This window comes from Dermacentor variabilis, chromosome 3 (genome assembly GCF_050947875.1).
Source record: "Dermacentor variabilis isolate Ectoservices chromosome 3, ASM5094787v1, whole genome shotgun sequence".
NCBI classification, from domain to species: Eukaryota; Metazoa; Arthropoda; class Arachnida; order Ixodida; family Ixodidae; genus Dermacentor; species Dermacentor variabilis.
In genome coordinates, this window is record NC_134570.1 from 129,771,609 (window position 1) to 129,795,421 (window position 23,813).

Genomic DNA, 23,813 nt, shown 5'->3' on the forward strand with positions numbered 1-23,813 from the left:
TAGACTGTTCAATTTTACAGTGGCGTCCTCGCTTGTGTCCCATTGTGGAATGTTTTTTTGAAGCATGAGCCTTAAATATACAACTATCGTATACTTCCCTATATGTAATATATTGACAATGAACAAAGTTTATACAAGCACCCAAAATATAAATGCAAATGCATTTAGAATACTTTTTAGTAAGTTGAGTAATGAAATTTCAAGCACTATATTTTCGTTTAAAAGCCAGCTGAGGTGTTTGCTAAGTTACTTTACTTCTTTGCCATCAGTTGCAAATGAGGGGCCGTCCGATTGACTCGGTCACGTAACTTCAAGCGGAATTGGTAGCACAACGTAAACCAAGATTTTCTTCATCTTCGTCAAACCTTTTTTTTGCAATTTTTCCTGCAAAGGGGAAGATTTTTTATTTAAAATGATGTAACTATAATCCCTTGCTTGCACGAACAAGTATCACCTATGCTTGCTACAGCCTTCTGAATAGGAGATATATATCGGTAAAGGTAACGGAGAAGAAGCTTGCCGATGGATCACCAGCTTGCCCAGTTCCATGCCCTGCTAGATTTGTGGAACCGCAAACTACGCCGTAGCTCATCTTACAAGGGGGCGAACACAATTTTCCCTGTTCTACCGTTCACCAGAGCACAATGGTTCACAGCCGAGCTTGTTGGCTCATACTTGTCGGAAAATCAGCACGGACACTCACTTTCACGCAAGATACCGAAGCCAATATGTCGTCTTCCGTCCTTTACTTCAAATTAAATGTACACTGATTTACCGAAAAGTTGGCAACAGCCTTCAATTTTCGGCCTTCGCGTATCTTTGATCACTTAATGTCACCAACTTACATCGAAAGCTTTGTCCTATGTCACAAGCGTAACTCTATTTTTCCGGCTGTGTCATCTCCCAAAATGTAAACTTTCCTGCTGAAATATTCCCACAGAAATTATAGCACGATGGCTGTCTACGTTATTTCAATTAACATTGAAGCAATGTAGCGACACATTGTGACCAAAGTTGGCCTCAATGTGGTTCATTGAAAATTTGCACATATCTACTCGCATATACCCGGTGACCCAAATTCGCTTAAAATACTTTTATTCAAGAATAGCCTATACCCAATCTGCCAATCTGTCATTAAATAACTTCAGGTGAACAGTCGTACATATCAAGTTCTACATACTCCGTGACCTAAGTTTGTCCAGCTGTCGGTTTCCAACCCATTCGTATTATACGTACAAAAAAATCTCTTACATAAGAAGTTGTTCAGTAACGAGTTGCACATATGACACAAGGCGTACAAGTCTAGAATATGCAGATCCATGTAGTTAACTTTACAAAATAAGTACCTGGAGAAACGGTATTAGCAACAAGCTGTGGAAACTTAGAACCATCGTAGTATTCATTGCATGTCGCTCCTGACCGAAATAAATTGATTTACGCCACCAATAGTGCGGTATTTAAGTAAAGCAAATAAATCTTACCAAGCTATTGAGACAGTCGACCTTGTTATGGATGGAATCACGCAAATAGAGAGAGAGAGAGAGAGAGAGAGAGAGAGAACTTATTTGAATTAAGGAAGAGACGTCAGCCTGAGCTAGCGTGCTCAAACCTGCTGCTCCACATAGGACGAGGGAACATGGGATTGTAATAGTCTAATGAGGAATGATGGTGTCAAAGAAGTTGAATGCACAACATGTGACGTCAAATTCAGAAGTGCGGTGATTATCAAATAGGTGAAAAAATTAATCCAGAATTATCATCCAAGTTCCAGCAATATATTGGCTGCGGCCACTAATTCAAGTGAAATTCCGCACTAGGAAAATGTATAGAATGAGGTATAGATAAGAATTGCTCGAAAGAGTAACTCTAAGCTTTACTGTAAAGGAGAGTGTTGATTCAGTATTACCCAATCAGCCCATTTATCTGGGAAAGCGTGTGTTGTTTGGTAAGTTGTAAATGCAGATTGGTTCCGTACGTGCAAGCTCAACTACGTCTGATGCTTGGCTTGGAGCCAACGAGAACGATCTACCGGAAACAAATGTAAGAACAAGACAATAACTTATTCCATGTCCTTCCTAATATTCCTTATTACATCAAGAAAATCCTCATGCAATGTGTTTAACCGTTTAATGTGCAAAAACCCTCACAGCACTCAGACTAAAGCACACTTTGAGCCAGAGTCCTTTTGCTTCGCCCTTTGAGAAGGAACCATTCCCGGCTTTTCTCCCACAGCCGCACTTCATGTTTACTTTAGCTCACTCCACAGGCGCTTCATGACGTCGACGGTCGGTGCGTATATCTCCTCGAAGTATGGCAGCGCAGCCTTGACACGCTCGTAGTAGCTAGCCAGCTTGGGGAAATTACTTTTCTCCACAGAACCGTTCTGTAAAAGATAATGCCACAAATTAGCCTGATGTGGTGCTGCTCTCCCGGTGGTTCAAGCAAAACGCCTGTAGTAATTTTTATGAAAAACGCAATGCTTTCGACGGGAAGACGTCGACGTAGATTTGGTAAACGAAGCTTAATACTTTACCTTCACATTTTACTCTTGAACGTGATTACGGGTCATATAACGGAAAACTATTTCAGTCTCTATGTATTTCAATCTTCTTAAGTCAAATTCACGTGAGCACCAACTCAAGCAACGGGTGGTGATTCACGGCGTTGTTTGGGCGGCCCAAGTAAGCGCTCGTCTCTATTATATATAGGAGGGTACTTTTGTAAGCTTCTAAAGCTAATAACATTGACTACCTTGAGAGGTTTTTCGTATCTAGTTGGCTAACAAGAGATGAGGTGTGCGCAAAAGTGGAGAGTGCTTTGGTGGGGCCGATAGAGCGCAGTGATAGTAGATAACCGCATGGATGTGGAGGATGGTGCCAGCGTTTGGGATTGACCTGCCGCTTCCCGTTGCTTAGGTTGTGGCGGCTGATCGAACATCGCGGCAGCATGCAACGGAGCTAAAAACGTCGCTAAAACTGATCCTCAGCGAAGAAGAGCCGAACACCTCATCAGAGCGATGTCGTATACGGGCCGAAAGATCTCGACAACGTTATACTGACAGGTAAACCTCTTTATTATGCCCAAATATATCCGTTCTCTTCGGCAACTCCAAGTAGCCAGTGCAAGAGCTATCGATGGGCAAACATTGCCTATTCCTTTCGGACAGTGTCAGCCTCCGCCTATTGCGAAAAAATGTCAGTTTTGTTAGCAAATTACGGCATATTCAATACTTTCACGTAACATTGACGTGCGGGTTATAGCGATATGGTGACGTTGCGACCGAAAGGCGAAATATGTACAGCTCGAGAAGGTTATAGCAAAAGAAAGTGTAGAATAAGAAATAATTATTTTCCCTTTGTTTGGCCTAATCATGCCTAAGCGCTCTGTACATGTCATATCATATGGCGAGTTTGGGCGGATTTCGTGACGTCGCGTAACAGACGAGTGAAGTAGGAGTGAACCGAAGTAGGTTCGACCAATCGTGGAGGGTTGATTCAAGACATAGAATAGAAACAGCTTGTAATAGCTTTATGTTATAACACCCCTGGAATAGAAACAGACTGTAATAAGTTTACGTCACTGCGGCCCGTTACCTAACCGCTGTACTCAGAAACTTAAATTTATGATTCTTGACTATTTCACAACTGATAATGAATCACGACAACTTTTGTAATTAACTCGGCACTCGTCGCCTAGTTAACACATCGCAGTTGTGCAGGACGTTGTTAAGTACGGCCTGCCGATTCCAACGTGGACTGCAGCAACCACCAGTCCCTCCAGACGATATAAGTAGTTTGTATAGATAACCTAAAATTCCCGCCTAAGGTATTCAAAGCACTTTGTCTCCCTGAGCATCTCAATAAACGTACTACAAATTCCTTATTCATTGCACCAGCACACCAAGAATGTTTGAATTGAGATGTGCCATCACTTCTGGCATCGGTTTCATGTTGTTTGCTTATCCGAATCAGGAAGCCTTTCTTTCAGTCATCTGAAAACGCCTTCTTAAGCTGCTGGATTATTTCCTGAATTTTTACTTCACCGGTGCGTACAAGTGTAACTTCGATATGGCAGACGCAACGTTCATTTCAGAATATTCTACTTCCTGTGTAAGTCTACACCACATTTTTTAGACTTGCAGTTGGAAACACGCAATTACAAATTAAGTGTTCAAACCAAAAATCATCTTCAACTACGGGCGACATGTACTGCTGCTTGGTGCCTGCAAAATTAGACACGTAACTTGACCCCATTTCGCGACGCGCTAAAGGGACACCGTAAAATGTTCGTCGACTCAAACAAGTAGAAGTCACACTGCTGAGAAACCGAGAATTATTGGAGATGCAGCAGCCAATCGCGTTCGTTTATATGCATGACGACATTACGGAGCTGAACGTCTTTCAATATCGGCGTCGCGTCTCTGAGTAATGTGTTATGGAGCCAAAGGTAACCAACGGTCGATGCATTGCGCTTTTGTGAACAAAGCGTGTATCCGTTTCTTATCTTGGTCACTGGGACCAAGCGTCAGGTATATCGAAGTGCATGGAATGTAATTCGACCTGCACAACTGGCATAGGCGGAACTCGTTATTAGTGTCAACGCTGATCCTGTACACATACATAACTGCCTAGAAAAGTAAACAGCAGGTTGGCTGCCGTGGTACCTTATCTGGTAAAACAGCGCACGCGTGTGGATGAAGTGGCTTGGGCTCCCACCTGGGACATGTTGCTTGGTACAGTTTCACTTACTTTTTCTGATAATTTTTGCATTTAAATTAAGAGTAACGAACAATTGCAGGGTATGTGCATATGCGTGCAACTAGATGCACGCTAGCTTTCATGAACACTGCCGATCAGACTACCACCCTTCGCTTCTAAATATAGACTAAACAGCCATTTTCAGAAACAGCGTGTTAACTATTCTTACGGTGTCCCAATATTTCACTTCAGCAAAGCCCGACGCTGATGCGGTAATGTTCCCGATCGTCGTCTTCATTATCTGCTTTTTTTCGTAAGATTGTAACGACCGAAGAATCGAGTTCCTTGAATCCCCTTATTCTTCTCGCCGATAACAGACGTACTTGTATTAGAACAATGAAGCGTAACTGAGCTTCGCGTTTAATTAAACTTACCTCGAGAGCAACAAGGATTTCACCAACGAGGCATAAATCAGCAATGGTATATCGATCACCAGTAGCGTACTTTGCTTCGCCGATGAGGTGCTCTAGGCCTTTGACGACATTTCCCTCGAAGGTAAGCACATCCTCGTCTTCTGGTTTTGACTGATCAAGGAAACGCGGACGCTGCACAGAAAGAGGCATTGCATAATAATCCGCACTGGAGCCGGAAGCGCTTGGCTATATGTATCAGACAGCTGCGAATGAGCGTGAAACTTGTGTCGAACTAATAACCAATTCTAAAGAAAAAAAAACATACATCGATTGGACGAGATCGCAGAAAACTTGCAAATGGAGTCCAAGTAACTGAAATTACCCACATATACGTCAACGTAAGGTGAAAAAAGTGGTGATAACAACCTAATAAGTGCCAGTCAAGTTGATACATAACAAAGAAATCAAAACGAGCACGCGAGAATAGCAAACGTTCTTCAAAATTTTCTATGCATATTAACCGCATAATTATTATATTAAGCGGCTGACACGTAGAACCAAGTGCCAATAACTGCGATCATGTTTGAACACAGCAATATGCAGGCTTATGTTTTACAGCGTAAGCTGTATAAGCTCATTCCAATAGACGCTTTGGTTGGAAATGTTGTCCAACGCCGCCGCCTGTGTCTGTCGCAGCTAATGGCAGGCTCGTGCCCACTGGGGGATTGGGCAAGAAATGGTCGGATTGTCTTCTGGAAGAACACGAAAATTAAGGAGACGTATAAAAATTTCTAGAAATAAGGAACCTGTATGACATGCCTAATGATGACTATTATCACCTCCCCGTTTCGAAGGGAATGCAAATAAATCTTCATATTCATCATAATCTTCATTAGCATCGTATCGTGTCACTTGTGACGTGACGTGAGATGCGTGCCACATAGCCACAGATGTGCACACTTTGCATTGCTGTCGCATTTCATTAGACTAGATGACGCACCATGTAGTTGTGCAAAGGTAGAGGCACAAGTTTCCATTTCTTATAAAGTATGCGGCTCCTGCCCATTATTGGCGATTGGGTAAGAAATGGATGGATTGGGGTTGAAAAGGAAAAAGACTGAGGATAGATATAAAAGTATACTGGAATGAAAAAACTGTAGAGCATACCTGATTAGATAAAGCTGGCTAGGGGATTGTTTTCCACCGCCCCGCTTCAAAGAGGATGACAATAAATCATCATCACCATTATCATAAGGATCATATGGTGCGTCATGTCATGCGATGTGAGATGCGCATTGCGTAGCATCGTTAGATCCCAAATTTGCATTGCAGTTGCGTTGTGCTGCACCAGCTGCCGGACATGTAGCAGTTGCATCTAGCTGGAACTCGTTAACTCAAGCAGGCTAGGTGACTATTTCTCACTGCCCTGTGTCAAAGGAGATGCCAACAACTCATCATGATCATCAATATCATATCGTGCCACGGGTCAGGGTATGTCACATGCGCGCGGCAAAGTCCCAATACCTGTGTTTTCTCTTTATTATACTTTATGGCGCATGCTTGGAAGGCACGAGCCGCTGATGAAGAAGCCAATCGTAGAGCTACGCGCGCGGCTACAACCAGGCTACATAAGGTTCGGCCGAACGCTGTCCAGAAGCACAAGTCGTAGCTCGACGACGACGCCGGCTGCACAGTTCTGATCCTTCTCGTGAAAACAAAGCAAGGAGACTTCGCTGCGAAAACCCTCTAGTGCGTGCTGCCGAAAAAGGAGCTCCTAAGGAGCCGTTCCTCCAGCTTACGTTCTGACTGTGCTAGGTGTGCCGCGCAGGCCTGTCACTTCTTTAGCGTTGTTAGAGAGATCATGCTTTTGAGCACGGGGTATGTGCAGAATAGTTGGCATTTTATTGGGTGTGGTAATACTCGCAATACAAGAAATATTTAAAATGTCGAGATTGGTTTTCTTTTTTGTCTTTAGTATAGCTTTTGCAGTGTTCGCCAAGCTGCATCAGGTAATAATTCATCTGATCATTCATGCAACACGTATTATTGGCTTTATCTAGCAGGGGCTCAAATTAAACAGCGATCGTTAAAAGGCGTTTGCACTTCAAATAAACGTTTAGGCTTTCCCAACTTCGTCTCAGGGAAAAATGATGGTGTTGGCAACGTGGTACCCAAAGACCACGCAGTGATGCGCTGACAGAAAAATCTCCGCCATTGCGAGGTCCTACATTTGCCTACTATGCAAGATACTTGTACTTTCGCCATACACAAAAGAAGAAAAGAAATATTGTGGTTATATTTTAAGGCAGCTCATGAAAAATGCTACAAAGAATTTGTAGCTGTTCGTGTGCGTTACTCGATGTTTTTCAAGATCCACGTGTACCATCCTTGTAAAATGATTCCTTGAGAAGCCATTAGGCTGGTATGAAAGTGAATGCTAATCATGTGAATCGGAAAAACAATGACTCTGTTTAAATTTGCGAATAAATGTAAGTCAGGTAGACAGTTACTCGGGACACTTAAGAAATGTCCTCAAGTTGCAGAGTGCAAGAGTTAGGCCTCTGTATTTGTTTGTAGGATATACCACATAAATATTATTCTATGTGTCTAGATACATAGCGATCTTTCTTTATACATATTATTATGGCTTTAGAAGTTACAATACTTTACCCCTCCATGACATCTTCAGTCGGCTGTTTATCTCTCCCGCTAGTAATATGGTGAAAAAGCGGTGATGCGCCTCCCGAAAGATGGTTCATTCGCTAACTAGCAAACATTGTTTCGACATTCACAGAGGTACAAAAGACGCCGTAGACGCCCGTGCTCAGTATTTAGATGGAAATTTTTATCTTGTGTTTCCATACTTCCTTACGTTAGGCGAAAAAAAACAGGATACCCTTTTCAAATGCAGGGAACAATATAGATATGGTGGCCAATGGAGAAATTCACTAATTCAGGTATGCGTAAAATTGGTGCGAATTTGCGCGTGGTATGTGGACGCACTTTGAAAAGGCTATTGGTCTGGCACACGCAGCACTTATGCAGGGCGTCTTTTTTTACATAAAGATATCTTATAAAGGAGTAATGAAGCAGCGAACGCAGCATTTTAGTAGAGGATTTCCAAGGCCAGGTGGGCATACATTGCAATTAGTTATGCACGCTTCACAAGACCAATAAAAAATTCATTATTTGCAGTTGCCTTGCAGTTGCCTAAATGACAACATTGGCGGCAGTCATATAATGACGAGCATTTATATTCTTTTGAAATGTTGGAAAGCGAGCCTAGTTCGAAATATTCATCATCGAATTCGAAAACTCAATCGAGGCGATTATCAGAACCACACGCGTCCCGCGGCACGTAAGATGGCAGCGCCCCGTAAAGAAGTGTGGCTTGAAGTTTGAATGATTTCACCTATATCACGCATGAAGTTTGAGTGATATCGCGTATGTCACTTAATACGTTTGAATGATATCACGCATATCACGTATGAAGTTTGAGTGGTGTCACGTATATCACGTATGAAGTTTGAATGGTATCACGCATATCGCCTATGAAGCTTGAATGATATCGCACATTCGCACATGACTGCTGGAAGAAGTGGGACGCATCAGCACCTCCCACGACTGCCTGAGACGTTCAGCTTCAAACATCCTTATGCTTGCCATCATGATGCTTTTCCGTTTGATATGATAGCGGGGCCGCCTTTGCTGCGCTCCCGGCATTCTCTTTTTGTCGGTACCACTTGCATTTCCCATTGGAATTTGATGATAAGTATTTTCAAAAATGAATCATGGGGTTTTACTTGCCAAAGCAACGATCTCATTGTGAGTCTCATCGTATGGGCGACTCGGGCATAGTTTGGACCACCTGGAGTACTTTACCTTGCACCTAAATCTAAGAACACGGGTGGCTTCGCATTTTACCCCCATCCAAATTCGGTCACGGTGACGGAGATTTCATCCCATGACCTCGTGCTTAGCGGGCCAAAACCATAGCCACTAAGAAACCATGGCGGGTGATGAACATTTCCAATTAGGTCCAACTTTCAAGATTTAAAAAAATCAGGGTGCATTAAAATTTGTCTGCCTTCAAATTCGCAGTTCAAGCTGGCCCCAAAGCACTAATGAAAATAATAATAAACAAATAATTCTTTTGAAATTTTCTGCTAAAGCTCATGTTATCAGCAGCAAATTAGGTCCACCTCAACCAGGAACTCGTCCTGAAAAACGCTAAGTTCACTGCACTTACTAGATTATTGTTAATGTAGTGAACTTAACGACAGTGGTAAGCTTCCACTCATAAAGTGGTAAGGCCTGGCGTATGCAGTCTAACCCTTTTTATACCGACGTAATAGTTCTGCAGAAGCACGCAAGGTGGAGAAACGTAATTAATAAATAGAAAATGAGACATCCACCCAATCGTAGCAATTGCCACAAAGCAAACCCACACGGATTCCTCGAAAGAAAAGCCGCGGAAAAGCCGTTGACGAAAAACTGTAATCTGTAAATCTCCTTCTCATGATCACGGTCTCAGGTGAATATACAACTTATCTGCACAGATTCTAGAGTCTGAATGCAGATCATGAAAATGTGTTTGCTTGTTAGACTATTGAACATTGCCTGTCTTCTGCATATTAACCTACGATCGCCCTCTTGCGACTTCTCAGTTAAGGTCCTCAATCATTTGTTGCAATTCACCTCCAGTGTTGCTGAACAAGACAATATGATCTGCTAACTGGAGGTTGTCTAGCCATTCTCCATTGATCCACACTACTAAGTCTTCCCAGGCTAATAGCTTGAATACTTCTATGCATGGAGTGAATAGCAATGGGGAGATTGTGTCTTCTCGCCTGTCCCCTTTCTTGGTAGGTAATTTGCTACTTTTCTTGTGGAGAACCAATGTAGCTGTCGAATCTTTGTATATATTTCTCAAAATATTCACTTATACCTCCCGTAATCCTTGATTATGCAATACATTCAGATTGCCGCTAGTTCTATTGAATCGAAAGCCTTTTCACAACCTATGAAAGCCATATAGGGAAGTTCATTGCACTCTGCAGATTTCACAGTTACCTCACTTGTTACATGGACGGGATTCATTGCAGAATATCCCTTCATAAAGCCAGCCTGTTCTCTTGGTTGATTGAAGTGCTGCCCTCATTCTATGGGGAATTACCTTGGTGAATATCTTACACAATACCGAGAGGAAGAGAATAAATGTATAATTCTTCAATTCTTTATTGTCGCCCTTCTTATGGATTAGTATAACGTTGACATTCTTCCAGCTTTCTGGTACACTTAAAGACTTGAGGCATTCCTTATAAAGGGACGAACCATTTTCAACCATAAATCAGCTCCGTATTTGAATACATCGTCTGTTATTGCACCCTTTCCTGTCGCTTTTCCCTTGACATGTCTTGCAAGGGCATTATAACTTAATCGCTAGTTATGCAGTATGTCCCACCCATAATGCACTAAGAATCAAAAATATTCAAATGTCACTTAGCTAAGCAGAGCCAACGTAATGTCATTGGCCGTCGCTTGGATAAACGTTTTTCCGAGCATGAAAAAAGTCCGCGAATAAACGCAAAATTTACCGCTCAAGAGGCTGCTCGACGCACTCGTGGCATAACGACAATAGTATAGCGAAGTTAGAATGACGCCGATCAATGACCACGAGGCATGAAGTGGACGGTATTGACAACAACTGCATGACGACGGCTGAACGACGACGAAGCAGCGGCAATGATGACAGGACAACAATATGAGGACAATGACAGCACGAGTACTCTATCAAGACAATCACCTGACAAAAACGTAGTGTTGACTATAGACGATGGTGCCGTGACGACTACGCCATGAAAAGGGCGAATAAAAAAACTGGAGTGACAATGATGGAATGACGCGGACGGCCTCACTATGACAGTATGACAACGATCACATGACGACTGTATGAGAACAATGGTGCGATGACGAAGACATGGCGAGAGTCGGAAGACAAAGCTGCAATGTCGACGATGCAATGACCACGACGCCATCTCTACCACGAGCCCATACCTAGTGGCTCAAGCTATTAGGCAACTGTGGTCCCTGGGGCGGCTAGAAGGCGTGATGCCGACGACATGACGAGAGTCGGATGGTAAAGTTAGAATGACAACGATGGAAGGACAGGACGGCATTACCAAGGAGTGGTCATAACCTAGTCGGAGAGAGAAAGGTTTAATAATACGAAATGCAGAGAGGTCCGCCTGAGGTACATTACTCTAGCCAGCTACTCGGCATTGGGGGAAGGGGAAAAGGGAAAGAAAGGAAAATGAGAACAGAAAGACGAATAATGGGTGATGATGATGAGGAAAGATGTAAAGCATATAGTAAGGCTTCTGGACAAGTTAAAGCCTACAGTCCAGGTCCGTGCTTTAAAGAAATGATGTAGGGCCTGATAGCCATAAAACTCAATATAACGTCTGACCAAGGGCCTAAAATAACGTCATCCGACAGAGGTAGGCTTCCGAGGCGCGTGAGGACATTATTAAACTTTTGACGCTCTTCCATGTGCTGAGGGCAGTTACGCAGCACAACACCTATAGTCTCTTTCACATTGCACAGTTCACAGTCTGGTGTCTCTGTGCGTCGCATGAGGTGCACGTACCCGTAGGTTAACGCCACCCCCAGCCTAAGTATGTGCAGGAGGCTGGCACAGCCGCGTTGAATTTTGGGTGGTAGCCTAAATTTTATGGCAGGGTCCAGTCCTTGGGGTGGACTGTGACCATTTTTGTCTCTGTTCGGATGACACTTGAGAGAAGGTAGTTGGCGTCCACTCTTGAAAAAGGAATCGCAAGCAGTGGCTCTGGTTCTTCGAGCACCTACTTCGCTTCGGCATCGGCCAGTTCATTGCAGTGCTCACCACAGTGACTGGGAACCGACTGAAATCTGATCAATGCTGTAAACAGGTTGACTCATTGTGTAGATAGATAGATAGATAGATAGATAGATAGATAGATAGATAGATAGATAGATAGATAGATAGATAGATAGATAGATAGATAGATAGATAGATAGATAGATAGATAGATAGATAGATAGATGGATAGATAGATAGATAGATAGATAGATAGATAGATAGATAGATAGATAGATAGATAGATAGATAGATAGATAGATAGATAGATAGATAGATAGATAGATAGATAGATAGATAGATAGATAGATAGATAGATAGATAGATTAAAAAACCTGATGTAAGCAAATAATGCAAATAGCAATAAATCTAGCTGTCTTATTTACACGACCAGCTATATCGCAGTGTTCAATTCATTACCCTTGTTTAGTATAGCATGTATCATTGTATTCGTTCAATAATTGCAAAGCACCATTTGCAGTAAATGCATCCCAGTATTTATTCTATTGAACTCAAGACGCACAATTTTCGTCATTACAGTGCGTCCATTCTTTCATATATTGTTTATGTACCGGCGAACGTTTTTGTTGGCTAAGCGGCATTTTTGGTCATTCTCAGCTGATCTGCCTCGTTTTGTTGTCGCTCACGTAATGTTGTCGCACAATTTCCTCATCATCGTCATCTCTTTTATTGCCATGAAGTCCTTTACAATAGTTCATTTCATACAACTTCGGATTGTGGACACAAATTAGCCCAATAGGGCTATTGTTCCGGCCAGGAATTTAAATATATTTGCTATAATTACAACCAAACAACAAATGTCAGTCTGTCAACAATTGATAGAGTAGTGTTTCTATATCAGCGCGTTTCTTAAAAAGAAACTAATTTTTTATGGTTACCACGCAATCTCCAGTTTTCGGTGTGCTGAAGGCTGAATTTTGAAACTGTTAAGACTGCACTATTTTCAAACCTTGGCAGGAGGATTGTAGATGCTATGGGTTACCACTTTAGGCAAATGAAACTCAAGATCATTGAGGATGGTTCAAGTACAGTCACAGATAAGGCACTCGTTAAGCTTATTGATTGCTTAGTGTAGAATGAATTAGGGGTACAGGTAATGGAGGACCACAGGAATAACATTTAGTAAAACACTGTATGATAGGTGCATGTAGCAAGCTTGCCGATAACAACAGAGCGTGCTTATTTAGTTATTGTTGACACTTGATGACACCGCTCAGCAGCGGACTCCGTAACCCAATAAAATTGACAATTTATCCTAAGCATTTACTTCCTTTTCCTTCCGAGAGTATGACTAGATTATAAGTCCTTATAGAGATCAAGTGTATTTTTCATCTTTAGCCTTTCCTCTTTGGTCGGCACTACTTGGCCATTCCGCTGGTCTTCGAACATACGTAAACATGTCCGAATTAAACTTCAACCAGCAACTTTCTTGCGTCGTACGCTTTTTGTTCCAATGAGCGTTGCAATATACAGGTCGGTGCGTTTATTACTTTTTTTTTCACATAACCAAAAAGAGCCTCTTACTTACGCCATGAACTGCCTCCCAAGCGTTCCAATTCCAATTCCAATTCCAATTTTGCATGTGGCATAATAAATTTTAAGCGAGAGTCTTAAACCGTCATAGTAGACCGACAATATTAATTTAGAGAGAAGTGTTGCATATGTCCAGGTAGAACTAAGCAGACCCCGCTGAACTAAGCGGAGATAGAATGCTCACAAAGAAGGCTTCTGCGTGGTGTTGGATGTTTCCGGAAACTGCGGCCAGCACCTGGTCGATCCGGGTCCGGGTTTTTAGGCAGTCCGGGTACAGCTCGCACTCGGGAGCGTACTTGCGCAGCAGGTAGTAGGCGATGGCGTTACTGCGCACACAGAGCGTCGCGACTCACGATGGTGCGGCCGCCGACGCTCCCTTGACGCGATGCTTGGCAGGTGATAGTGCGTGTCTCGCTTTGCGCGCGCTTTTTTTCGCGACATTCAGAGTGCATTCGTCAAGCCCCGTTCTCATCAGTCTATACTCCCAGCGGCGGGCACTATTGACATGTTACGGGCAAGTGGATGTTAACGGCGCCTTTTCAAAAGAGCGAAGCCTGTTTCTTTGTCCATAGTGGTTCAAACTTCTTTGCTCACAGGCCGTATAGCTTGCATAGCATCATAGCTTGTGGACTGCTCAGCTCGCCAAGCAACGCGAGTAGCTTACCCCAAAAAGAATGAAGGACACAGGGAGGACAAAAAACAAACAGTGCTGGAGAAATTTTGTTTGGGATCCTTAAAATTATTTTGAAAGATGGATGTGAGAGTTGAAATAAATCTTTTTTTTTTTGCCTCTCAGAGTGTTAGTAGACGAAAGATTTTGGGAAGCTTGGTCTAGATTCAATAGGTTAAAATTATATTAGAAGTATGCCAAAGTGATACTTTTCTCTGTGACAAGAAGACACACAGTGGTTAATATGTCAGCCAGTGGCACAAATTTTGTGAAACCACACTTGAAACACTGGACTGTTGTGTGTGTCGACTGATACTAGAGATCAGACCTACGAACAAGAACGCTGTGGTTAAGATCAAGCCCGCTATTCTTTCGGGCTACTGTTTCAGCTAGACAGCACTTGAACCCACAGAATCACTCCTACAGCGGTATGGACACGATAAAAAAATTGGTGAGTGGGCACGCCTTTCGTGTGCTGCAACTTTGACTTGCGTAAATGAGCTGGTTTAGGAGAAAGGAAAACGAAAAGAAGTGAGAGAGAAACGAACAAGTTCTTGCGTTACCCTTGAGTAGCATGATCGTTTGTTGTAAGGGCGTGCGAAGAAAGCAGTGTGACGGACAGCACCGTGCAATGGTATGCAGGCCACCACAGTTTATCTCAAGCATCGATACTTCGCCTGTCACATGCCTATGCAGGTCACGCCGCTCCCCTGCTGCTTCTTCTAACCATCTACGTCGCTCATTCCTCGGTACCGCCAGAAAACATTCTATTCTCTTCTCCGATTTCGCCTTAACACTTTTGTCAGGGTATATTTTGTCCATGGCCACAAGAGCAAGCCCACAAATGTAACACTGAGATCTCGAGGGCGGATCGCTCTGGAGTGGTTGTTAATAGGATCTATGCTGAGCGGACATGACTTCACAGCAGTTCGGCTTTAGCAACATAATTCCACCATGCACCTCGAATAAATAACTAAACGGTAATCAAATAGTGCTTTCTTAGCAAGCTACATATTGCGATTTTTACTGCAAGCAATCTACGCTTCTGCTAGCAGTATACCCGAACAGTTCAAACCGCCTTATGCGCTTCATACTGTATATAAAATATCTATTTAGAAAAAGAAATCACGCCTTCAAATGATTATGGCGCAAGCGTATCAAATTATCATCAAAGCGCCAAATTTTCCATGCGCATAATAATTCCACCCCAGCTAAATATATGCATCGGCTTCCTGTCTTGCGAATGAACAAATTACGTTAAAGGCGCCCTGAATCACTTTTTTTTTTCGAAAGCCACTTGAAGTGGAAATAGGCTGCTTCAGAAATACTTTGTCGCAAAATGTACTTTAATGTGTTCAGCCGAAGCAGAGTCATTGGCTGTCAAACACGACCTCCGCTGTGCTCCCATTCCTACTTCAATGAATTGTGCTGGAAAGGCTACGCCGCTGTGGGGCATGCCCACAACACCACTCGGTGTCACCTTGGCACGCACTTCAAATTTCGTTTTGGTTGTTAACATAGACGCCACGACTTCCAATTTTGGTGCCTATGACGCGCTAGATATAAGCCAAACGTGGTTGTCCTCAGCGAGGCGCAGTGCGCTTAGCCAGTGACAGCCGCGGTATCTGCGTGATGTGGGCAACCAAAGCTTTTGTCATCTATCGGCCAATAGTTGCCGTCTAAGGGAATGACAAAATGAAGTGTCCGATGACGTAATCAAGCGTCCAGAACAGAGTAAGGACAGGGCATTCTGTTGAAAAGAGCACTTGAGAAAAAAAGAGTACTTCGCGATCCGCTTGCGAGCTCCACGCGCCGCGTACGACAGCGAAACTTGGCTGCGGTGTTGACAGCAACGTAAGCTAAGCGAGGACTTCTTATTTCACCAAGCCCGAAGGGTGGTTCAGCGCCGCTTTAAGGTAACAACTGTACAGCCAGACGCATACCTTTCGTAAACCACAAATCCGTCATCGTCAATCGTGGGCACCTTGTGGAAGGGGTTGACCTGCAAAGAAGAGAGAAATGCTAGGGCAGCGATCCCATCCACGTGAACCAGCTATAGACGCTTTACCGGAGCCCCATGTGCTAAACAAGGAGCTCTAGCCGACAATGTCAACAAAAAATTCAGTTTGTCAGAAAGGAGAAGCATTTATTAAGATAGCAAATTAGCAGACAGCCATACGAAGTAAGAATAGTACTTTTGTCGGTTGTATCAAGTTGTAAACTTTCGCTTAATTGCTAACTAAATTAAAAAGCATGGTGTCAGCACGCACAGCAAACATGAACAGATCAAACTCGTTGACTGTGGACACTCACTGTGAAAACTCCGGCGTCAGGAAACGCGGCAGCAGCAGCGAGCGAATTGACCTTCGTGCTGTCTATCGTTTCAACGCAAACTAAGCGCCGAGAACACACAGCACGTACAAAGCTACGAGCCGGCGACGCACCTAGACTCTGCCCTCCAAGCATATCGCTGTCAAGGTAGGACCGCGCGACTGTGCGCAGCCGCCACATGCACTGTTACAGGCGTGCTAGAACGCCTCTCCCCTCCTCCCGGTGCCTCGCAACGTTGGGTGCCGATCGCGCGCGACGGAAGACGGCGCGCTTCCTCTCCGCTCTCTTTCCATTCGTGCGGGCGAGATTGAGCCGCGTCGTCGGCCCCCCTAGCCCGCTTTCACTCACACGTACAGCACAGGAAACGCAGCGACGGTTTTATCGCCCTTGAACTTTATACGGAAGATCACGGTGACGACGACGGCTGCAATGCGCCTGGAGTGTCCATGTAAGTGATGTCGCAATAATATAAAATTTAGGCGCTAAACTGGATGACGAAAACTGTAACCCCTCGGCTTCCCTTATTCATCTCCCGCATTGCAGAGCGAGGGCCTCGTATTTGGCAGTCTTGACGTCATTAAGCAACATGCGAGGCTTTAGTGCCAAGTCGCCTGCTCCTCACGTGACGTACTGCGTAGCACCAGTGGTTGAAATGCTACAACATGCCCTCCGCCTTAAGCGCAAGTGGCGCTGGCTGCCTGGCATCGCTAATCGTGTACGCATACAAAAATAGACAGCAACAGGGTCGGGCGCATTGCCGCCGTTGTATCGTGACTGGCGAAGCGCCGCACGCGTAAGGCTGTGGGTTACACTCCCACCTTGGGAAAGTTGCATTTTCGTGCAAATTCGAATTCTGTTTACACTATTATTTCTCCATTTAAATGAAACACGAATAATTTCCCTTATGCTTCCTCTGTCTTCATGGTACATTTCTTCGTGTGGTGTAGTCAAACAAACATAAGTTGTGCCTCCGAATCTGTTTATTCTTTTAAATGAAAGGTTATCTGAGTAACTTAACATTTCTTATATTCTAGGCATACCAGCAATACCGCATTCGGCCCTCATCCAAATACCACCACCGCGATCAGGAGTCGAAACCCGTGACCTCCTGTTTAGCAGCAGGACGCCATAGCCACTTAGCGACCACGAGGCTTGTTGGTATAACAGCAACAAAAAGAAAGAAAAAAATTGTGGACAGAAGGACGGATGTGCCCAGGAAGCGTCGTTTCGCTGCTGTAACTGCACCCGCAGTTGTGCTTTCACAAAGCATGCGAATATATAACACAGAGCAGAAGAGATTCGAAAGTTCCAAAACAAAGGAGTACAGACACCGCGCCGGCTTGGTTTCTCATTCAAAGTCGCACACGAACTAACGTAACTGTGCAAAATAGAGCCGGCTGAGACGACTCTAGGTCGGTTTTTTAATTCCTGGGCTGCGTTTTCCAGATAATGCCAAAATTGATCGAGTAGCACATGCACCACCGCTATTATGCAACTGTGGAACAAGGTGGCATTGCAGTTATGTGGTAGTTTCGTGTTGTTCTCGGAGAAAATGTGAGTGAACATGGTGAAGAAAATAAAGTATTATGGAGTCATGCCATGAGCTGTAAAACGCGCTGAAGAATATGATAGAAGTACAAAAACAAAAGAAGCAATATCGGTAGGGCCGCTGCATTATTTAACACCAGAATAATAGCCATTCCTGCGCAGAAATTATTCGCATATTGCATCAAGAACGGATACAGAGCTGACGAAGCAAGTGGAACCTACAGATGGCGTTTCGCGGGAAAAAATGTCGCATGTCCAATGACATTGACTTCCAATTTTTATCTGGACAGCCCGAGCACTACAGCTGCATGCTCTGCTACATACGACAGAAAGTCATGTATGATTGGGCTGCCGCACATTTCTTTTTTTTTTGCTAGAAGCGAAGCATTCTGCAGTTGAGCCAGTTCAGGTTCCTGACTTAGGTATATTCAAATGTACCCGATCACTTAAATAAAAGGAAAATCCAGCTACAAGATTTCTGTTGACTTGGTTCCACACAGTTCACAGTAAAACATAGGGAACCCGTCATCTTCAGCACTCTTAGCCATACTGCTCTAAATTAAACCTAGTCCTTCGTGATAGAGGTTTCACCAAATAGAATTGTATACCACCAACGGTTATGAAGCATAAACAAAAGAAAAGTCTCTTGATTAGTGACTTTGTTCAACACTACTACGAAAGAAATCTAAGTGCTGAAAACAAACATACAATAAGCAAGATAGACTTCCTGCTGTGTTTCCGTCGTTCTAACGCTCAACGCTGTCACAAACCCATCCTTCCATTCAAATGTAGCCGTAATACCCATTCACACTTTGCTGTTTTTCTTCGAAGGACTGTTGGTCTGATGCAGCGTCCGCTTTTCATTGCTGGTGACACTAAACACTCCAGTCGCACCCCTGGGCCGTATACTCTTTAGGACGAATATTATTACCACTATAAGCAGGCAACACCCGTGGAAGGAGGTGGTGAAGGCGCTGTCCGTAGGGTGAGGCTGATGAAAGAACCAGTTGCGGTAGAAACGTAGTGTTCCTTTGTGAAGACACCGGGCGACTCACCTCCTCCCTCCCCTCTCTCGAATCGTTGAATAGTTTAAATGAGTATTTACTAGGCTACATACGCACGATTACTCCTTCAAGCGCATGTTGTCTTGGTTTCGACAGCACAACGGCATCCTTCAAAAAAAAAAAAAAAGATCAACCGGCCATGCCAGCGTCGTTGTTGGGGCCCAAGCACCGTAAGGGTCCGTATAATTACTATCGCAATAAAAGGAAGGCAACATTTCGCCTGGCGATTCGTTTGGTTGGAGATTTATTTTCTCCAGCTCACACAAGAAGCTTCGATCAGCTGTGCGCCACTAATGCGGAAAGCAGTCTTATTGATGATGACAATCCGCGTACAATTGGAAATAAAGCTTCTAATTGCTTTTTTACGCTAAACCACATACAGTTCCTTTGGACAAATTCACTCAACGGTGTTTACGCACGGATCACTTCGGCAGACGCAAAGTGTCTTAGCTGCTTTGCTGTGCCCATATTCGAACTGTTTTCTTACGTCCATGCTGCTTGCAATGGGCCACCGCTGTTCTAATCGTTTTACGTTTGTGCCAATCACTTTCATTATTTGCGGGAGCCCTTTAGCCGGGGAATCGTGCAATAGTTTTACTCAAAAGAAGGTTTGGGCGTATGGGTTATTTTCTAGCTTGTTTCTTTAGCATCCTATACTATGCTCAGTGGAGACTGCAAGGCGACATATACTCCATAGTATGCCAAACGTATCGCCAATACCTGTGAATCAACCGCCATCACGTTTCTACGGAACGATTGCTGGCACTACCGACCAAGAGGACACTTATGTATACCGAGAGCAAGACGGTATGCAAGCTAGCAAAAGCTGTTACCTTTTCGGTTTCGTAGTTTGTTGGAAATGTATTTGTGAACAGGCATTCGTCTGGCGTTTTTCTAAGTACGAATGTTGCACGCTATAACCTACAATAGCTGAAATGTTGAATGCCTGCAGCTGAAACGTTTTAATGCATTCGCCTACTTAATACGCTTCACGCACGTTACGTTGTCGGACTATGTCCGAATCTTGCTGTTCTGCCGTCAACTTGTGTCTCTAGGTAGTCCATGGGCTAACGACTGAATTATTGGGCAACTGAGTCGATCGAACTCGGTTTGAAACCAATCGCAGGACCAACTTGGGCATTGTGTGAATTACAATCCGCACGTGCCGCGCATCAATAAATCCCTTTGATGCCATCTTGGCTCACTAACTTGCCTCACTGGTTATGTGTCGCTTTTCAACAAACCTCTTTCATCTGAGCCGGGCCGCTGGGCAAATCCCGCTCTTCAATGAGCCTATTTGGTGCCAACTAAACTCACTGGATATGCGAGAGTGGCTGTACAAGTATGCCGTTCTTCAACGGCAAGAAATTTGCCGTGGTTGCTTAGTGGCTGTGGTGTTGGGCTGCTAATCACGAGGTCGCAGGGATCGAATCACGGCCACGGCAGCCACATTTCAATGAGCGCAAAATGCGAAAACACCCGTGTACTTACATTTAGGTGCACGTTAAAAAACCCCAGGTGATGCAGGTTGCCGGAACCCCCCGCGACGGCATGCCTCATACTCAGATCGTGGTTTTGAAATGTAACACTCCATAACAAAATTGTATAACGTGCTCAGACAATCTTGCCGGAACACATATACTGTCGCGACACGTGCAGACTTCGCGTGCACCTAAAGCTAAGCACGCGGGTGTTCTTGAATTTCGCCCCATCGAAAGACGGCCACCGCGGCCGGGATTGGATCTCGCGACCTGGTGGTTAGCAGTGCAACTGATTGTGAGATGGAGTCTGCCGGAAGTTTTCTATAATTGCTATGAGCCTGGATATTGTACGCGGTGGTAAATTGCCAAGAGGTCGCAATATGTTGATGTGGGCAAAAGGTTATATGAATTGTTTTTCAAGGAGAGTAAATTTCAAGTTCAGGGAGCTGATGTATCTATATAAAATGGCGCCCCATCCTTGCTCAAAAGTGTCTGCACCATCATGTTACCTTCAGAAATCGGGCTTATTTCTAAAGGCTCTATGCAATTTTCTCGTGGAGCGTGATTTGATCAGTTGTATGGGAGAAAACAGTAGCATACGTAGACGTTAAATTTCTTCTATGTTGCCATCACTTGTTGAGGCTGGTCTCGTACTGTTCCAACATTTCTTTGCTTTTGTCAGTTTTCCCTCGGACCCATGAGCTTGCTTTGATATAGTTTTCTTAATTCGTTATTGACTAGCATTTACAATGCTTTAAACTTCATTATGTGGTTTTATTTAGTTTCTTCACTTTTTAGCTGACATTTTCGAACAGCCAAACCTTTACCTAAACAATGCTCCCGAATGGCCTAGCTAACCAAACTCAAAAACACGTTTTACTTGTAGCTGCTGCTTCGGGGGATTCAGTTCTTTTTGTCCCTCATCGACATATTTTACAACGTAACAGTAGCTTCCAGACCTCAAAGCAGAAGCAGTCGTGCCAGGCAGGAGCCTAGTTACAAACACCTCATTAGTTACCTCATTTCGAACAAGCGCGAATAGACAAGTCCACAACCTACACGCAATCCTGTAACATACATACTAGCAGTGCGACCACCGACCAGCAAGTCGGAGAGTTGTTAACGATACAAAAATTACAAGCTCTTACGGCTAGGATATAGCATTAAATTCTGATCTGAAGTACACATACACGAACACTATCCCCCCCCCATAAATATTTAGAGCACTCTAGTAGGTTTTAGACACAATTTAACTAACTAGAACATTACCTATACCAACACAGCTGCACATGTTTTCCCATTTGTGACAACGCTTGCTTAACTGGTAGCCACAAAAAGCGTTCTGTTATACGGACCTTCTGGAACTCCTCGGTCAGATGATCGCCACTCTTCAAGTCTATATTCTTAAGAGTCAAATTGAGGCCAATTTCCTTAGCTAGGGAACGAATAAAGACGCATGGTGGGCTTCCTACAACGTTGTACAGGACGACTACCATCTTGGTCGAAGTGGAACTATCGTAAGTGTCTCCAGCAATGGAATGCTAACAGCGAAAATGCGCTTGTTAAAGCGAACGCTTTTTGTGCCCAGCATACGGCTGTGAAAAACATACAGAAATGGCTTTAGCACGTGAAGGCACGTAATCTAGTGCATCGGCCGCATGTGCTTTTACGGCCGTTCTGCTAATTGGACTATGGGGCACGGAACATCAAATTGGTGTGCTTGTCACGTCTGCAGTCTGATAGCGAACATCAATCTGCTCTAGCGTTGTACAGAAAAATACAGATAACGCCATGCGTGCAGTTTGGCGGAACACTATGTGGGAGTGACGTCAGCCACATCATTGAGTTGATTAGGTAAAAAAAAGCATTCCAGCCTTGGGCGGCAATACTGGCATCGTAAAGAAGGAAAGAAAGAGAACCTAGCGCACGTCTCGAATAACAATAAAGTGGAAAAAGCCTTCGCAGTTCAGGCTCCACATCATGTGCTGTCTATGATCTGCATCATTTAACACTCTGGGGCCGAAAATTTATAGTTTGTGTCTAGGTTTTGACAAACACAGAGCCGGTATAGGTCCGCTGATGTCCAAGCTAACGGTGCAGCGAGTCCTACCGATGAAAGTGGTAAATGACACCAGAAAATCGCTGAAACACAGCCCTCCTGGTATAGTGAAAATGCAGAACGTACAGGTTGATAATGTTTAAGTTTTATGGCATTTTCGAAAATCGCCTGTGGTAGGTAGCATAATTCGGGTCTCTGAGCTAGATTACTCAAAGAAGTGAAATTACTAGCCCAATAAATCAAGACACATATTCAGCAAATCAGCAAGAATTCACTAACTTATTTAACGACTTTCCGGCGCACTGCATTTTACGATTTCTAGCCGGTGAGCTTGCATGCAATACATGTTCAATGCAAATGAATTTCAAGGATGACAGAAGTTCCGAGATATTTCCCGAAGTGTGGAATGAAATTATTGGGCATTCCAGTTGCTTTTGTGCTTCAATGCATAAAAGAATATTGTGTGTAAAAAATGAGTGCGACAACAGTCCCTTCGTAGGGCTAGTTTGATGGCGCCTATCTTCCCTAATGACCTCCACTTACGCAAGTTCTTGCTCTATGAATACTTCACATGTGCATTATGTCTCTACCGTGGCATTATGTCTCTACCGTGACACAGGTCAAGAAATATATTGCACTCCACTCCGAGCAAAAGTACACTTCACACACAGTTTCCCACATGCTCTAGCAAAAGTTCACTGTAGAATTACCGAGCTCTCATAGTCCACAGGTCACCCGGCACAAAGAAAACCTAATTTCACCTAAGTGAAAATAAACTCAACCTTACTTTTCACTACCCTGCACAGCTACAATATAACGTTCACTACAACACAAAGTCACTAACTGTAACATACAACATATGTCGCGCACTCTAGAACCAAGTTCAACAGAGAGCACACTCCTGAAGCATTGATTAAATTTCACTTGTTTTCTTTATGAAATACGAACCCAAAAGGCGCTTAGCACAGCACTGTTCATGCTGAGCGTGAAATCTATCGCCGTAATTGTGAACCACACACCGATGGTGCTCGTTGTCATCTTCACGGCGACGCCTGCCGTGTTGTGTTGCGGTCGCACAGTACCGACGCCTATCGCGTT

General features: G+C 43.8%; 1 protein-coding gene across 1 annotated transcript; it reads right to left on the bottom strand.

Moving 5' to 3' along the window:
* Positions 1-2,110: 2,110 nt before the first annotated feature.
* On the bottom strand, positions 2,111-22,208 carry LOC142574179 (glutathione S-transferase 1-1-like). Its single transcript, XM_075683329.1, has 5 exons — positions 22,012-22,208; positions 16,176-16,234; positions 13,747-13,888; positions 5,132-5,302; positions 2,111-2,383 (listed from the first exon to the last, which is right to left on the bottom strand). Exons 1-5 carry the CDS (start codon positions 22,150-22,152, stop codon positions 2,246-2,248), a joined length of 651 nt encoding a protein of 216 aa, XP_075539444.1. The 5' UTR covers positions 22,153-22,208; the 3' UTR covers positions 2,111-2,245.
* Between the last annotated feature and the right edge of the window lie 1,605 nt (positions 22,209-23,813).